General features: G+C 40.1%; 1 protein-coding gene across 1 annotated transcript in view; it reads left to right on the forward strand.

Moving 5' to 3' along the window:
• Nucleotides 1-3942: 3942 nt before the first annotated feature.
• LOC126174749 (THO complex subunit 1) overlaps nt 3943-17661 on the forward strand; it is a 109580-nt gene continuing 95861 nt past the window's right edge. Inside the window, exons 1-3 of the mRNA XM_049921068.1 lie at nt 3943-4104; nt 6769-6845; nt 6927-7222. Coding sequence (XP_049777025.1) covers nt 4069-4104; nt 6769-6845; nt 6927-7222 — 409 coding nt within the window. The 5' untranslated portion in view covers nt 3943-4068. The remainder of the gene's footprint in view (nt 4105-6768; nt 6846-6926; nt 7223-17661) is intronic.

The raw sequence follows: 17661 nt of genomic DNA on the forward strand, positions 1-17661 counted from the left end.
AAATCTGCAGCAGTCTTTTGAAGGGTTGCACTTCTGTCACGTTGTACGATTCTCTTCAGTCGTCGTTGGTCCCATTCTTGCAGGATCTTTTTCCGGCCGCAGCGGTATCAGGGATTGATGTTTTATGGGATGCCTGATATTCACAGTTCACTCGTGAAATGGTCGTATAAGAAAATCCGCACTTCATAGCTACCTCGGAGATGCTGTGTCCCATCGCCCATGCGCCAACTATAGAACCTCGTTCAAACTCACTTAAATGTTGATAACATGCCATTGTAGCAGCAGTAAGCGATCTAAGAACTGGGCCAGACACTTGATGTCTATACAGGCGTTGCCTACTGCAGCGCTCTGTTCTGCCGGTTTTCATATCTCTGTATTTGAATATGCATGCCTATACGAGTTTCTTTGGCACTTCAGTGTTTTTAAAATATAAAATTACCCTGAAGAAGGTATGCCCTACTAGACGGTCTTCAAGACACGATGCTTTATCGGCTATAAAGAAAAATTATTCATTAATAATAAAAACTTTGTACCAGTTAAATTTGATTTCCACTAAAAAAGACGAGCGTGGAGAATGTAAAAGTATAATTTATATTTTAGAGAACTATGATTTTATAGTGCTAGTCTCCTTTTTTAATTCATTATTTCAAATCAGTAATCCAGTTTCTAAGGCTTTACAGCATGAAAATAATGACTTGGAGAAAGCTAGTATTTTGCGAAATAATGTTTTTAATAGACAGAGTGTAATAAGAAATCAAAATTCATCCATGGTTTGTTAAGTGAGTCCAGAGACCTAGCGAAAGAGTGGGCTTAACAACTGTTTTCAAAAATAAGAGAGGGAAGATGACATTTCAAAAATAAAATACCGAAGATGACAAAGTGATATTTTGATGAGTTTTGAAGATGAGAAAATGTCAGACCCATACTTCAAAATTAGTGTGTGTCATTTCTGTTGAGACATATTAATTTCTCGAACTAAACTAAGATTTCAAAGCCTCTGTGACCTTAGTAATACAGTCGAAGTGTTACAAATGGAGGAACTCTTATCATTTTCAAATGAAATAAAAAGAAGGAAGCAGGATAACTGACTGCTAAATAGAGTAAAGACATTATTATGGTATATTGAGAATTTTTACTTTTTGGACCATCTGTACAATAAAGACATGTCATTTGATTTCTATGAACAATTAATTTCTTTGAAAATGTGCTTAAAAACTGAAATTCAGGTAATCCACTCCATTAAGTAACTCACAGAATTATTACTGATTAATTTCAATAGACTTGCACCCAGTTTTCCAGAGATAATAACATCATGTTTCCTATTTTTGACTCTTCTTGTAACAACTGCAAAAGCTGAAATAAGTTTTTCGAAATTAAAACTGATTGAAAACTATCTTAGGACTTTTGTGAGCCAAGAACGGCTTTCAGACTTGTCATTGCTGTCTATAGAGGCAGGACATCTTGAAAAACTAAAATCATCTTCAGCTATGGACGATTTAATAAGTACGTTTGCCAAAAAAAGGAGAGAAAAGTATATATTTGAATTGTTTGCCTAACTTGGCTCCTGTTGTTGTTGTGGTCTTCAGTCCTGAGACTGGTTTGATGCAGCTCTCCATGCAACTTGGCTCCTAGGAGCATTAATTGTAAATAATTACTTGCTTATGTAACCTAGTGTAACCCATGATTAATCAATAAATATTTATTTTATTAAAAATAAGAGTTTTTCTTTCATTTTGTGAAAAATCTTCGCACTCCATTTGAGCTTCGCCACAGTCAGATAAAAGGGCCCCATAACAAATTTTGCTACAGGGCCTAACTAAGGCAAGCTACGCCACTGGTTACAACTAACAATAGCAGGTCCCCAGGTGTGGTATTAACTTTTTGAAACCACCTATGTGGTTGTGTAGGTTATAGTATCAGGTATCACGCCATGCAGCAACAAGTAACTGAAAAAAATTTATGATAGTCGTTTCCGTAAAGATGTAATAGAAAATGATATGTTACAAGAGTCGTATCCTCTACCTTCAGCATACCAACCACTTAGCTTAGTCAGTACACTATAGTGGGATTTCAAACTCTGAAGTTATTACTGTAGTTCTAGTCATGTATTGGATCACAGGAAATTCTTTTTTGTTGATTATTCACAAAAGATGACCTATGAGAATAACTAGTTGAAGGCTGTGATATAATACCTGAGACCCTAACTTGCTCAGTTGCATATGTGGTTTCCAAAATTCTATCAGAACATTGGATACTTCTTCTTGTAAGGGAAGCACTACCAGAAGTCCCCACAGTACTTTTACAACACACGTAAAAACACAATTTTAAAGTAATTTGGTCGAAGAGGATGGAAATTTCGAAGCACTGTCGAACTGAAGAATTTGAACTGAAATTTACGCTTTTCGCTGGGAGTTTCTGGTGATTCTCCAGGAATATCTTTGCGAATATCCCGAATTCTTCTCGTAAATCTAAAGCTTGCTCCTCTGTTCATCTTATTGGCTGAGAGAAAGGGTGGAGTAGCTCTTTATTTTTACGCTCCTCCTCGAAACTTTCAACGACATTATTAATCATTTTTCTAGATCCACTCTGTAAAGTACTCCCCTTTGCTCTTCTCTGAGAAGTGGAAAAAGTATCTGGTGTTGTCCATGACCGGCCAGGAACAGTTTCGTCGCTCATCCAGAGATGAATTAATTTGCGATACAACACAAACAACACAACAATCACTATACAGTAGTTTAAATGCAAGGTGCTACATTAGATTACTGAGGTTAGCAACAGCTGGATACAAAACAGGAATGGGCTTAAATCGAATGACTTCTATCAAACCAGAACTGGGGAGCCCTCATTCATTTCTTTGTGAACAGACTACACTAATTTTCCTTCTCTTACTTTCCCTACTGTCGAATCTCAGTTCCTCATTACAATTAAATTTTCGCCTCTCTTAACTGTCTGAATAATTTCACAAGTGTTTTCAATCTCTTTAGCATATGATGAGCTAGAAGGCATATACTCTCCTAGTACCTTGACAGGTCTTGGTTGTGTGGTTATATTGGGCACAATAATGCATTTACTATCTTGTTCCTATTTGTTGTTACTTTTATTCCTGTGTTACCTGTATTTGATACTTCAATCTGTCCATTTCTTTCTTTAAATTCTCTAATCTACCCAACAAAACCATTTAATATTCAATGCTCTTACTGAACATTAAATTTATGTTATGATGCATCCTTTTCAGCAGTCCCCACCAAGACGTCCGAAAGGGGGACTATTTTTAGGTGGGAATAATTTCACAAGGGGGGAGTCCACTCTTAGAGGACTCCATTATCATTAAACGAAGTAGTAGAGCTACATGTCCTCGGGAAATCTAATAGCTGTAGTTTTCCCTTGCTTTCAGCCACTTGCAATAAAATCAACATAGCAAAAACATGTTCACTAGTGTCACGAAGAAAGATCAGTCAATCATCTAGTCGGCTGCCTCTGAAATTACTGAAAAAGCTGCTGCATCTCTTCAGGAACCATTTGTTAGTCTGCCTTGTCCTCCGACATATGTGGAAGGACCTACATATGGAGCAGATATCTTAATCGCTGAGGCACAAGCCACCTCACAGCGGCGTGGTATTTCGCTATGTAGGGAATTTAGTTAGGGGAGGGAGGAGAAAGTATATGTATATGAATGATAGTAATAAAAAGACTAATTGCTAATTGTATCACAATCACTGGTAGCTGGCACCATTGAGGACGGCACAGTACAAAAACATATCTTGAACTGGATAAACTAATCAACCATATTGATTTTCTTGTTACCAGCTACTGTTGAGGCAACACCCCCTGAAGTAATGATGGTTGTAGTTCAGTGTCGTGAACATCATTGGTTACATTGTTATCAAAGCCATTGAACCACAGGCATACCAGTGTCTGTGCTATGAACAAATTGTCCTCGGATCTGCGGTGTAGTCTATGGTAGTTGTGATCTTTGAAACATATGTTTACAAATAACGTGTGCAGTGGTTTGTTGTGTAAATAGTTGCCGGTATTGTTTGATATTTAAAAATACAGAACATATTCAAAATGCACGGATTTGATTTGATGCGGGCGCAATTTAAGGTGTAGTAACAGCCATTACATACAAATCTCCAATTTGTTTTCACCTTCTTCTGTCGTGACTTTAGTTTGCGTATTGTATTAGCAAGCGTTTTAGTACTAACTTTTCTTTCTTTCTTTCTTTGTTTCCTTTTGTGTAGCCATCTATAGATTGATGTTCTGTAGCTATGTAACAGAATGATGTCTGCTTTGTCACCTTGTACATATTTTCGAAGAATGTTCTTGACTGTTGTCCCATGTAAACGTCGAGGCATTTTACGGACAACACTGAGGTTAGAGAAAGGTTTACATATAAACGGTCTGCCGTGGACTGTTATTGTTAGGAATAGTTACGCGTATAGTGAGTTGTTGGAAGCAATGGTGCTTCGCAGTCAAAGGTTTATTTTTCCGCTTTATATGATAATAAGCACTGGGAAATTCAGTTACGGACAAATTATCATGAATAACAATTTTACTATCTGTAAAGCTTCCAATGGTCGCAATGCGGGCATTCAGTTGGCTACGGAAACTTTCGTAGTGCTCAGATATTTGGTTCATTATGACGTTCATAGTGAGTTCTGTGAGGCGCTGATTGATACATCCCAGTGGTTGACAAGTTGCTGTTCAACACTCACTCGTAAATCACCATCACTAAAAGCAAGAACTGGACTGGCCTAAGGAGCTCAAAACTTGTCGTCTACCAAGTTTTTTTCAACATTGACGTTGTTAATAATTAGAATGGTATTTTGATTTCTTACATTTTCACTTTATTCACACTTTTATGATACACTTGCCCTGGCATTACTACAGAAACAATTCAAACTGTACAATATACAACTCCTTGCATCCTCTGACTGCTTTTAATTCCAGCTGTTGCAGTGTACCACATGCAGTAGTCTTGGAAACCACTAACTTTTTAGCTCCTAGTATACTTCTATGATATCTACACTCTTTCTGTTCAGAAGTAAATAATTTTCTTTCAACTGTTTCATCATTGCAGCATACAATTCTTGCTACTGTTTTGTGTATTTCCATCATGATTGTGGATTAAATAGTAGTGACTTCATTAACATACTGGCTGTGGGTTTTTATTAAGTCGTCAGTTATTAAAATTCCTTCTTTAATATGAAAGTAATGTAACATGATTTTATTTCATTTTTATAATTTTATGGGGTACTCCCAAAATTTGTATTTTAAAATCTCTTCTAATATGATATGTTCTCCACTTCAAGTCTCTTTCAGTACCACCTCTACCTTTTTCTCAAACTAAATTCTTGTAAGGTAGAAATGTAAAATTATGCACATTACAAAACCCAGAATTAAGTAGCACACAATGACAACAGTATCAGTGAGTCACAGTTAGAATAAGCCAACCCATACAAATGACTAGGTATAACAAATTGTGTGGATATGAATTGGAATGAAACCATATGTTCAGTCATAAGTAAAGCATAGACCCCTACATCAGACATTGCTTCATTGCTAAGAAATTTGGAAAATGCAGTCTTCACAGAAGACTGCTTGCAAGCACTTGTGCATCACATCTTAGAATATTGCTCAAGTGTGTGGGACCCCATATCAAAAACGGGGGGGGGGGGGGGGGGGGGAGTAACAGAATGTATTCAAATAAAGGCAGAACAAATGGTTACAGGTTTGTTTTACTTATGGGAAAGTATCATCGAAATACTGAAAAAATTTACATTCCTGATGCTTGAAGATGCACAACTCATTCTGTAAAAACTCACACATAAAGTTTCATGAACTAGTGTTAAGTGACAAATTTAGAAATATACTGCAGCCTCCTAAATAGAGGCAACTATTTAAGTGTGCATAGAGGTCTGTAAGCAGGCATCCTTCCTGCTCTCCATACATGATTCGAATGAGAACTAACTTGTAGTACCATGGTAAGTATCCTCTGCCATGCATTTTACAGTGGTTTACAGAGTGTGTATGTTAAGGTAAGTGAAAGCATTACTACTACATTTTAGTGTATCCCATTGCCCACTACAGGAATAGATTTTTTTATCTCCATCTGGATGGCTGCTCCTTGACCTGCCTATTTATCACATCAGGTTGATCTACCTTTTTTGACTGCAGCAATCTCCGATTTTCTTTTGTCACTTTGCAATCTTGTTACATCTACATTTATACTCCGCAAGCCACCCAACGGTGTGTGGCGAAGGGCACTTTACGTGCCACTGTCATTACCTCCCTTTTCTGTTCCAGTCGCGAATGCTTCGCGGGAAGAATGACGGTCTGAAAGCCTCCGTGCGCGCTCAAATCTCTACTGTGTGAAATAACTGTCTCTGACATAGCAGTCATTAAATGTTGTAATATTTTGCACTGAGCAAATTTGTCTGGTCATTTTTTGCACTGGAAAAGTAATATGGCAGACGTAATTGCCACAGTCAGCATATGTATTTCCTCTAGTTTCACTGATTCATAGATTTCTTCCAAATTGTTAAATGTTTACACCATCTCGCTTTGATACCTTATATGATCAAAAGTGATATTGACGTAGGTATATTCTGACTATAAGACTGATATGTAATTATTTAAAATCCAACCATTTCCTTTTGTATCATACAGGTGTTTTAATTCTCTTTGTCCATCTCTGATTGTAAGAGTAAACATTTTGAACAACCATGCCAAAAATACTGTCACTAATAGTTGCTAAATTAATTTCAGGAAATACTCAACACCCAAGGCTTTGATCGGCAGGCCTTGGATGTACTAAAAAGGAACTATGATATGTTTCAGGCAAAGTGAGTTTGATTTCAGTATTTTGTGATGAATAATTGCACATTAAATATATAATGAGTGTCCTTTAACCTTCATTGTCTCAGTGATGCCGATAAACATTCTGCTTTGGATCAAGCTGTACGAGAGCACTTACTAAGCCTGCTTTGTGAAGATAGTGATGTAACAGTTTTGGAGCAGTACGTGAAGTTCTGTATACAAGCTTGTCGCTTAGACATGTGCACACCAACAATGCCAGTCGTAGTTCTTGGCGATATATTTGATGCACTGACACTGGATAGATGTGAAACATTATTTGCCTTCGTTGAAAACGGTGTTTCTGTTTGGAAGGAGGAACTGTTTTTTAGTGCATGTAAAAACAACTTGCTTCGAATGTGTAATGGTAAGTTGTTGTTCCTTCATAAATAGGTGATAATTTTGTGTGTAATATGAATATATGAAAATTTGCTTAGTAAAGACTTATAATATGGCAGGCAGTAACACTTTCTTGGCACTATATGCAACAGGAGTGTGAGTATTATACAGGGCTATTACAAATGATTGAAGCGATTTCATAAATTCATTGTAGCTCCATTCATTGACATATGGTCACGACACACTACAGATACGTAGAAAAACTCATAAAGTTTTGTTCGGCTGAAGCCGCACTTCAGGTTTCTGCCGCCAGAGCGCTTGAGAGCGCAGTGAGACAAAATGGCGACAGGAGCCGAGAAAGCGTATGTCGTGCTTGAAATGCACTCACATCAGTCAGTCATAACAGTGCAACGACACTTCAGGACGAAGTTCAACAAAGATCCATCAACTGCTAACTCCATTCGACGATGGTACGCGCAGTTAGAGCTTCTGGATGCCTCTGTAAGGGGAAATCAACGGGTCGGCCTGCAGTGAGCGAAGAAACGGTTGAACGCGTGTGGGCAAGTTTCACGCGTAGCTCGCGGAAGTTGACGAATAAAGCAAGCAGGGAGCTAAACGTACCACAGCCGACGGTTTGGAAAATCTTACGGAAAAGGCTAAAGCAGAAGCCTTACCGTTTACAATTGCTACAAGTCCTGACACCCGATGACAAAGTCAAACGCTTTGAATTTTCGGCGCGGTTGCAACAGCTCATGGAAGAGGATGCGTTCAGTGCAGAACTTGTTTTCAGTGATGAAGCAACATGTTTTGTTAATGGTGAAGTGAACAGACACAATGTGCGAATCTGGGCGGTAGAGAATCCTCACGCATTCGTGCAGCAAATTCGCAATTCACCAAAAGTTAACGTGTTTTGTGCAATCTCACGGTTTAAAGTTTACGGCCCCTTTTTCTTCTGCGAAAAAAACGTTCCAGGACACGTGTATCTGGACATGCTGGAAAATTGGCTCATGCCACAACTGGAGACCGACAGCGCCGACTTCATCTTTCAACAGGATGGTGCTCCACCGCACTTCCATCAAGATGTTCGGCAATTCTTAAACAGGAGATTGGAAAACCGATGGATCGGTCGTGGTGGAGATCATGATCAGCAGTTCATGTCATGGCCTCCACGCTCTCCCAACTTAACCCCATGCGATTTCTTTCTGTGGGGTTATGTGAAAGTTTCAGTGTTTAAACCTCCTCTACCAAGAAACGTGCCAGAACTGCAAGCTCGCATCAACGATGCTTTCGAACTCATTGATGGGGACATGCTGCGCCGAGTGTGGGAGGAACTTGATTATCGGCTTGATGTCTGCCGAATCACTAAAGCGGCACATATCGAACATTTGTGAATGCGTAAAAAAACCTTTTGAGTTTTTGTATGTGTGTGCAAAGCATTGTGAAAATATCTCAAATAATAAAGTTATTGTAGAGCTGTGAAATCGCTTCAATCATTTGTAATAACCCTGTATTATCCATAAATACAGTACTGGCCATTAAAATTGCTACACCAAGAAGAAATGCAGATTATAAACAGGTATTCATTGAACAAATATATTATACTAGAACTGACATGTGCTTACATTTTCATGCAATTTGGGTGCATAGATCCTGAGGAATCAGTACCCAGAACAACCACCTCTGGCCGTAATAACGGCCTTGATACGCCTGGGCATTGAGTCAAACAGAGCTTGGATGGCGTGTACAGGTACAGCTGCCCATGCAGCTTCAACACGATACCACAGTTCATCAAGAGTAGTGACTGATGTGTTGTGACGAGCCAGTTGCTCGGCCACCATTGACCAGACGTTTTCAATTGGTGAGAGATCTGGAGAATGTGCTGGTCAGGCCAGCAGTCGAACATTTGCTGTATCCAGAAAGGCCTATACAAGACCTGCAACATACGGCCATGCATTATCCTCCTGAAATGTGGTTTCACAGGGATTGAATGAAGGGTAGAGCCAAGGGTCGTAACACATCTGAAATGTAATGTCCACTGTTCAAAATGCCAATGCGAACAAGAGGTGACCGAGATGTGTAACGAATGGCACCCCATACCATCACGCCAGGCGATAAGCCAGTATGGCAATGACGAATACACGCTTCGAACGTGCGTTCACCGCGATGTCGCCAAACACAGGTGCAACCATCATGATGCTGTAAACAGAACCTGGATTTATCCGAAAAAAATGACGTTTTGTGATTCGTGCACCCAGGTTCGTCGTTGAGTACACCATCGCAGGCACTCCTGTCTGTGATGCAGCGTCAAGGGTAACTGCAGCCATGGTCTCCGAGCTGATAGTCCATGCTGCTGCAAACGTCGTTGAACTGTTCGTGCAGATGGTTGTTGTTTTGCAAACGTCCCCATCTGTTGACTCAGCGATCAAGACGTGGCTGCACGATCCATTATAGCCACGTGGATAAGATGCCTGTCATCTCGACTGCTAGGGATACGAGGCTGTTGGGATCTGGCACGGCGTTCCGTTTTGCTCTCCTGAACCCACCGATTCCATATTCTACTAACAGTCATTGGATCTCGACCAACGCGAGCAGAAATGTCGCGATACGATAAACCGCAATCGTGATAGGCTACAATCCGACTTTTATCATAGTCGGAAACGTGATGATACGCATTTCTCCTCCTTACACAAGGCATCACAGCAACGTTTCACCAGGCAACGCCGGCCAACTGCTGTTTGTGTATGAGTAATTGGTTGGAATCTTTCTCATGTCAGCACGTTGTAGGTGTTGCCACTGGCGCCAACCTTGTGTGAATGCTCTGAAAAGCTAATCATTTGCATATTACAGCATCTTCTTCCTGTCGGTTAAATTTTGCGTCTGTAGCATGTCATCTTTCATGGTGTAGCAATTTTAATAGCCAGTAGTGTATTTCCTTTGTGCCACACTCCAGTAAATGAATAAAATAAAGTATACAAGATGATAATTCCCATCGTGTGTGTGTGTGTGTGTGTGTGTGTGTGTGTGTGTGTGTTTGGTAGCTTTAAGTTTGTTCTTTGTTCCATAGTGCATATTCACAGTAAATGCTATGATGTGGAGCATTTAGTTAAACGAAAGATTTGAAATGAAGTTACAAAAATATGTATTTATATGGCCAGATGTTGGCTATTTACATGTTTGTAATTGATTACTTATTTCTATTCAAGAAGGAATTTTTAAGAGAAAAGTTTTAATCTACATTGGATAACGCTTTTGCTGTCTGTCAGCCATCCTGTCTCCATTGCATTCTGTAGATCATTCATAATAGCAGAGAGCTTGCAGTGGAGGAGATGTGTTTTACAGCAGTGAAGATGAACAAATGCTTAACTGCATCTAAATATTTTTACAGGCCTACAGCAGATGTGTTTTCATCAATATGTACACTGAAGAACTGTGAATACTCTACCCTGTTTATTGTTTTTTGTTGGTTCATAAGATTAGTAGTGTGTGGATTATTTTTGACAGTACAAAACTGAATAAGCTGTGTTTTTCCGAAGTTTTCAATCCAGAATCCAGTACATTTGTGCAGTTCCTAGTAAAACTTTATAAAAAACATTATTTACTATTTTCCCAGTTAATGCAATTTTTTTGGCTTGACAGCAATACTTGGATCACCTATATAAGGGAATAATTCTGACTCCTCATTCAAATGAAATGATAGCTCATTACATAGAGTAAGAATAGACATGTGATGGGATCCTGTGGAAAGTCCATTGTGATTTCTTCTCTTGCAGATGATGTGGTGTCCCTGTTGGTATTACTTAAGAGGTCTAGCGTATCTTTATGCATCCTGTTTTTCAAATCAGTATTTGTAATAAATGTAAGGGTGGTTTGTCCTTGAATGCTGCTATAACCATGTAACCCAAGGCTGCAGTTCCCTGAGATTATAATTTATGGTAGCTCTCCATCGAGCAACCATGAAGAAGGTTTTGATTTGGAACCGCAGTGATTAGATTCAAAGTTATGGGTGTCTAACAACAGCATTGCATCAACAGATTTCTTATGTGAAATGGTGCACAGCTAGGAATTGAATGCTCAAGTGACAGATACTGGCCAGAATGATCCTTCTATGGTGCTGCTGAAGAAACAAGATTACAGAATGAACTAAGGAGAGTTAGTGAGTGAAGTTTGTGGGAGACAATGATCACAAGTGCATGAACAAAAAAAATATTTCTGTAGAAGCAGAGATTACAGTTTGGCAAGCAAAGAATTCTGTTATGATTTCACTAAAGAGTACAACAAACATATTGTCATTGGCTAAATGTATCAAGTGTGTCAGTTCTGCTGTGCCAAGAAATCCGGTAGAGAAACACAAGCAGTGTGTCACATGAGTGGATAAATTTGGTTTGTTCCATTGGAAATGCCCCCACCAGAATTAGTTCATTACATGACTGAAGAAACTCGTTTGCAGAATGTCAGCGGTAACCTGGCAGTGAACAAAACCATGCTAAGTCATTGGGCATGGCGTCTCTCATTGCAGAAAGGTCACGCAAATCTGTCCAATCTCCCATGTGCCAGCTGGCTATACACAGCTGTGCTACCCTCAGGAAATTGAAGAAATCACATCAGCATGTTCATCACCACAAAAATGCAAATGAACTCTCCTTCTCCATGAGAATGCAAGTCTGTGCACCCTAGAGGAGCTCACAAAACTTCTTTGGACTGCTCTTCCTCATCCACCCTACAGCCTGGATCTCACCTTCCTACTTCCATCTGTCTAATCCAATGAAGTGGGAAGCAGTGTGTGGTTGATGGGGAGCTTATTAATGTGGCAAGATGTTGGTTCTGACGTCAACCAGTAGAGTGGTGCCATGCAGGCATACAGGCCCTCCCAGTAATGTGGTGTAAGGCCGTCGCATTGAATGTAGATTATGTTGAAAAATAGGATTTTGTAGCCAAAAGAGTGGGAAATAATATGATGTATTGGAATCGTGAATAAAACCAACCTGCTTTCAGAAAAAAAAAAAAATGTGTTGCATTACTTATTGAATGCCCCTCATACTAACATTTTAAAGATATTTTTGAATGCTCGGTTTTACAGAGTTCTTTAATGATCTGAAAAATTTCCAAAAAAAACAAAAAGCAAAAAGATTTTGTGTTGTATCAGAAATGTTCACTATTCTTCTGTAGTATTTTTCCTTAGCAGTAACTCCAACCGAGGTGGTGCTGTAGTTAAGTTGCATTCAGGAAGATTCGGTTAAAGTCTCCATCCAGGCTTCTGTATTTTCCCATAATTTCCTGTAGTCAGTGTTCCTTTGAAAAGCCTACAGCCAATTTATTTCTGCATCCTTGAGCAGTTCAGTATTATGTTCTACCTATAATGATCCCATCATTGATGGGACATTAAACCTCAATTTTCCTTCCCTGCTTTTACTAGTAACAACTGGTGGTGCTATCCCATTTTCTCTGGCTAATGTCATGGTGTTACCTCTTAGCAAAGGCTTCAGTTGGCTAGTCTCTGGAAATGAGAGCTGGACATTGATTGAAAAAGACAATGATGGAAATGTGGATATAGAAAAAGTTACTGGTACAAGTCGGAACCATAAAAATTTAATGTGGCCCTAAAATGAGTAACTGAATAAACTTCTCAAAGAAATAGAAAAGAGGAAGATAAAGCTTGTGGGCAGTGCACTGAGATATAAAAACATGGAAATGAGTGTATGGCATCGTTGTTTGGGAGGCCCCATCCGGGGAAGTTTGGCCACCAAGCGCAGGTCTTATTTCTGTCAACGCCACATTGATTGCCAGTGATGAGGATGAAATGATGATGAGGACAACACAACACCCAGTCCACGAGTGGAGAAAATCTCCAACCCAGCCGAGAATTGAACCTTGGCCTGCTGCACAGGAGGCAAGCACATTACCATCCAGCTAAGCAGGCAGACACTGAGATTTAACAGATGGCTCACAAATAGTTTTGAAGGGAAAATATTTTCTAAAAGGGGCCATGGTAGAGCTAGGAAACAGTTCTTCAAACAACTGAAGAATACATTGATATAGAAACATATCAGGCAATTAACAAGGGAGGCAGGAGACTAAATAAAAAATTCCAGTACAGATCTTAGACATTAAAATATGATGATGAACATAGCATTGATGTTGCACGTACAGGGGTTGACCAAATGTGGGGAAACACCACAGGAAATGCCTGCTTGAATGTAAATACAGGTGTTAGCCAAGTCTGCTGGTGGTGCAATTGTATTTGATGATGAACAATACTTGAGCAGTGCCATCAATATGTTGCAAGTGTTAGCTGTGGTCAGAGCAGTGTTCTTTGTAGTTGTGAGTGCATTATACGGAAGCCAAAAGAATTCAAATATGAGCAAATTGTTGGTACCATATGGTGGGTGCTTCCATAATTAAGGCAGTGAAAGCATTTGGAGTTTGAAGAGACACCATACAGAAAGTGGAAAAACATCATCTACTAAGTTACAACATGGATTAAAGTGTGTGTTGAGTGATTGTGACAGACAGCTAGTGAAGAGGATTGTGATTTTTGTGGGGGGGGGGAGGGGGGGGGGCTGAAGGAATGGCACACATGCGAACAATGTCAGCATGAAAAAACGACGCAAAAGAAGCTCCACAAGCTGAGAATTGAAGTGCAAGCTGGAGTTCCAGAAACACTCAAGAGTGATGCATAAGCCCAAAACAGGAAAATATCATGCTAAAGTCATAAAACCTGGTCTAAGGAGCAGTGGAAGAAAGTAATTAGGTCAGATGTGTCTTGTTTACGCTGGTTGCAACTTCTGAATAGGGTATGTCCCAAGAGTGAAACACGGCGGAGGTTCCGTAATGATTTGGGCAGCCATATCATGTTATTCCACGGGCCCCGTGGTTACTCTACAAGGTCGCATTACTGCCAAAGATAATGTAACCATTTTGGCTGAACAGGTCCATCCTGTGATATAACATTTGTTCCTCAAAAATGATGCTGTGTTCCATGCTAACAAGACCCTTTAACATAGCTTCCATCGTCCAGTACTTGTTTTTTGTGCATGAGAATGAATTGTTGCACCTCCCCTGGCCACATAGATGCTGGATCTAAATATTATTGGGCCTGTGTGGACTACTTTGGAGAGAAGGGTGCATTGAGATTGTGTGTACTACTTCGGAGAGAAGGATGCGTGATCGCTATCACCTCCATCATCGTTACATGAATTTGCCACTATTTTGCAGGAAGAATGGTATAAGACTCCCTTGGAAACCATGCATGACCTGTATTTATCCATTCCTGGTGACTGGGAGCTGTTTTGAATACCAACGGCTTTCCTATGCCATATTAGACATGATAATGTGTTGTGATTTTGGTGTTTCCATATTATTGCCCACCTCCTGTAGCTACACAGGCACTCTCTGCCATGTGCATCCCGCTTGGAGAAGTTGGCTGATTGATCTTAACTCCTCTTTTGTGTATTTAAAAGAATTTATATTGTTGCTGTATTTCAATTTTCATTTCTCTTTCACAGTTATTGTTGTTATCTTGTTTTATATGAGGGTGGTTTGAAAAGTTCTCAGAACGGAATAGAAAAAAAAAACTATATACATCACTGAAACTTTTTTTTTATTTTTCAACGTAGTCTCCTTGTAGATTAATGCAATTGGTCAAAAGATGTTCCGGTGCCTTAATCCCATCTCGAAAATGAGTTACCTCCAGGCCTGCAAAGTAGTTGTCAACTCCAGGTATCAGTTCTTCGTTTGAAGTGAATCTTCGTCCACCAAGAAAAATTTTCAGTTTTGGGAAGAGATGGAAGTCTGATGGAGTCGTGTCAGGTGAATAAGGCGGGTGTGGCAACAGTTCATACCTTAATTCGTGTAATTTTGCCATGGCGATGGCACATGTGTGTGGACGCGCATTGTCTTGATGGAAGATGACTTTCTTCCTTGCTAAACCTTGCATTTTTTTGCATATCTTTCTTTGAAATTTGTCCGGGAGGTTAGCGTAGTATTCTCGAGTAATTGTTTGCCCAGTGGGGCGCATCCTCTTCGCATCCCAGAACAATGATGCCATGACTTTCCCCGAGGAAGGAATTGTCTTTGCTTTCTTCGGTGGTGAAGAATCAGCATGTTTTCACTGCTTTGACTGTTGTTTTGTCTCTGGAGTGTAATAGTGCACCCAAGTTACAAATTGGCACAAAAAAATCTTGTTCGTTTCTCCTAAAATGGGCCAAACATTGTTTCAATATCTCCATTCTCATGCGTTTTTGATCCAGTCTCAAGAGTCAAGACAAACATCTTGCAGGTAATATTTTAATTTCTAATTCTTCAGTTAAAATGTGATATACTCTTTCAGATGACATCTGGCAAGCGTGAACAGTTTCACGCACTTTCAATCGGTGATCCTCCATGACTATTTTGTGCACTTTTGCAATGATTTCTGAAGTGGTGACACAGCTTGGCTGACCACTGTGCGGATCATCATCTACGCTCTCCTGACAAAATTTAAATTCATTTGTCCACTTGGCAACAGTTGAATATGAAGAAGCAGAGTTCTCCAGTACATCCTGGGAATCGGCATGAATGTCCTTTGCTTTCATACCTTTCTGTGCAAAGTACTTAATCCCTGCTCAAATCTCTATTTTTTTCCATCTTTGCAAATCGCTACGCGGGAACAACAACTGAGCCATGTCACAGCCACGACTCTCTTTCAAGAGCACTGATGTTGCATGTGTTTACAGGCAACAGTCCAGTGAATATCACATGATCAACTCATTTTGCTAGCGCTGACCTCTCGTGGTGATCCGAGAACTTTTCAAACCACTCGTGTATTAACAGATTTTCAAATCTTTGTAGTATCCTATATATATTTTCTTTCTTTCATAATGTTGTAGCCTTCATTTTACTTATTTCTAAATACGCAATAGCTTGTTATGTCTGAAAGCCAAATAAGAGGTGTATTAAGTGTGTTGTGCTGTTAGTAGCTTCTTCCGCCTTTCAAGTAGCGTCTGCATGATGTTTCACAACCTCTGCTCTCTTTTGAAAGTTGCAGAAACTGTTCTGATTTTCAGTTGAACACCTAGGAACTTGCTGTCCAACTTCTATGAATTTAATTTTATCAGAAACACTATCATTTTTGCAGGTATAATAATTGCTGCTTTACAGTCAGTGGATTTGTGTAGAGAGTCACATATGCACACTGTGTGAGAGAGCAGTGTTATGACATATTTGCCCCATATGCCAGAAACATACAAAGGTACTGTGAAATGGAGGAAAGTTTAGCTCAGTGTTATAGCCCAGCGACTGAATTAGTGTACTACGAGGTGCATTCAAGTTCTAAGGCCTCCGATTTTTTTTCTCCGGACTGGAAAGAGATAGAAACATGCGCATTGTTTTAAAATGAGGCCGCATTCATTGTCAGTACGTCCCAGAGATGGCAGCACCGTACGGCAGATGGAATTTTACCGCCAGCGGCGAGAATGAGAACTGCTTTAAATACTTAAAATGGCGACGTTTTCCTTACTTGAACAGCGTGCAATCATTCGTTTTCTGAATTTGCGTGGTGTGAAACCAATTGAAATTCATCGACAGTTGATGGAGTTATGGATGTGTCGAAAGTGCGGTCGTGGGTGCGACAGTTTAATGAAGGCAGAACATCGTGTGACAACAAACCGAAACAACCTCGGGCTCGCACAAGCCGGTCTGACGACATGATCGAGAAAGTGGAGAGAATTGTTTTGGGTGATCGCCGAATGACTGTTGAACAGATCGCCTCCAGAGTTGGCATTTCTGTGGGTTCTGTGCACACAATCCTGCATGACGACCTGAAAATGCAAAAAGTGTCATCCAGGTGGGTGCCACGAGTGCTGACGGATGACCACATGGCTGCCCGTGTGGCATGTTGCCAAGCAATGTTGACGCGCAAGGACAGCATGAATGGGACTTTCTTTTCGTCGGTTGTAACAATGGATGAGACGTGGATGTCATTTTTCAATCCAGAAACAAAGCGCCAGTCAGCTCAATGGAAGCACACAGATTCACCGCCACCAAAAAAATTTCGGGTAACCGCCAGTGCTGAAAAAATGACGGTGTCCATGTTCTGGGACAGCGAGGGCGTAATCCTTACCCATTGCGTTCCAAAGGGCACTACGGTAACAGGTGCATCCTACGAAAATGTTTTGAAGAACAAATTCCTTCCTGCACTGCAACAAAAACGTCCGGGAAGGGCTGCGCGTGTGCTGTTTCACCTAGACAATGCACCCGCACATCGAGCTAACGTTACGCAACAGTTTCTTCGTGATAACAACTTTGAAGTGATTCATCATGCTCCCTACTCACCTGACCTGGCTCCTAGTGACTTTTGGCTTTTTTCCAACAATGAAAGACACTCTCCGTGGCCGCACATTCACCAGCCGTGCTGCTATTGCCTCAGCGATTTTCCAGTGGTCAAAACAGACTCCTAAAGAAGCCTTCGCCGATGCCATGGAATCATGGCGT

The sequence above is a fragment of the Schistocerca cancellata genome, chromosome 3 (assembly GCF_023864275.1).
Source record: "Schistocerca cancellata isolate TAMUIC-IGC-003103 chromosome 3, iqSchCanc2.1, whole genome shotgun sequence".
NCBI lineage: Eukaryota > Metazoa > Arthropoda > Insecta > Orthoptera > Acrididae > Schistocerca > Schistocerca cancellata.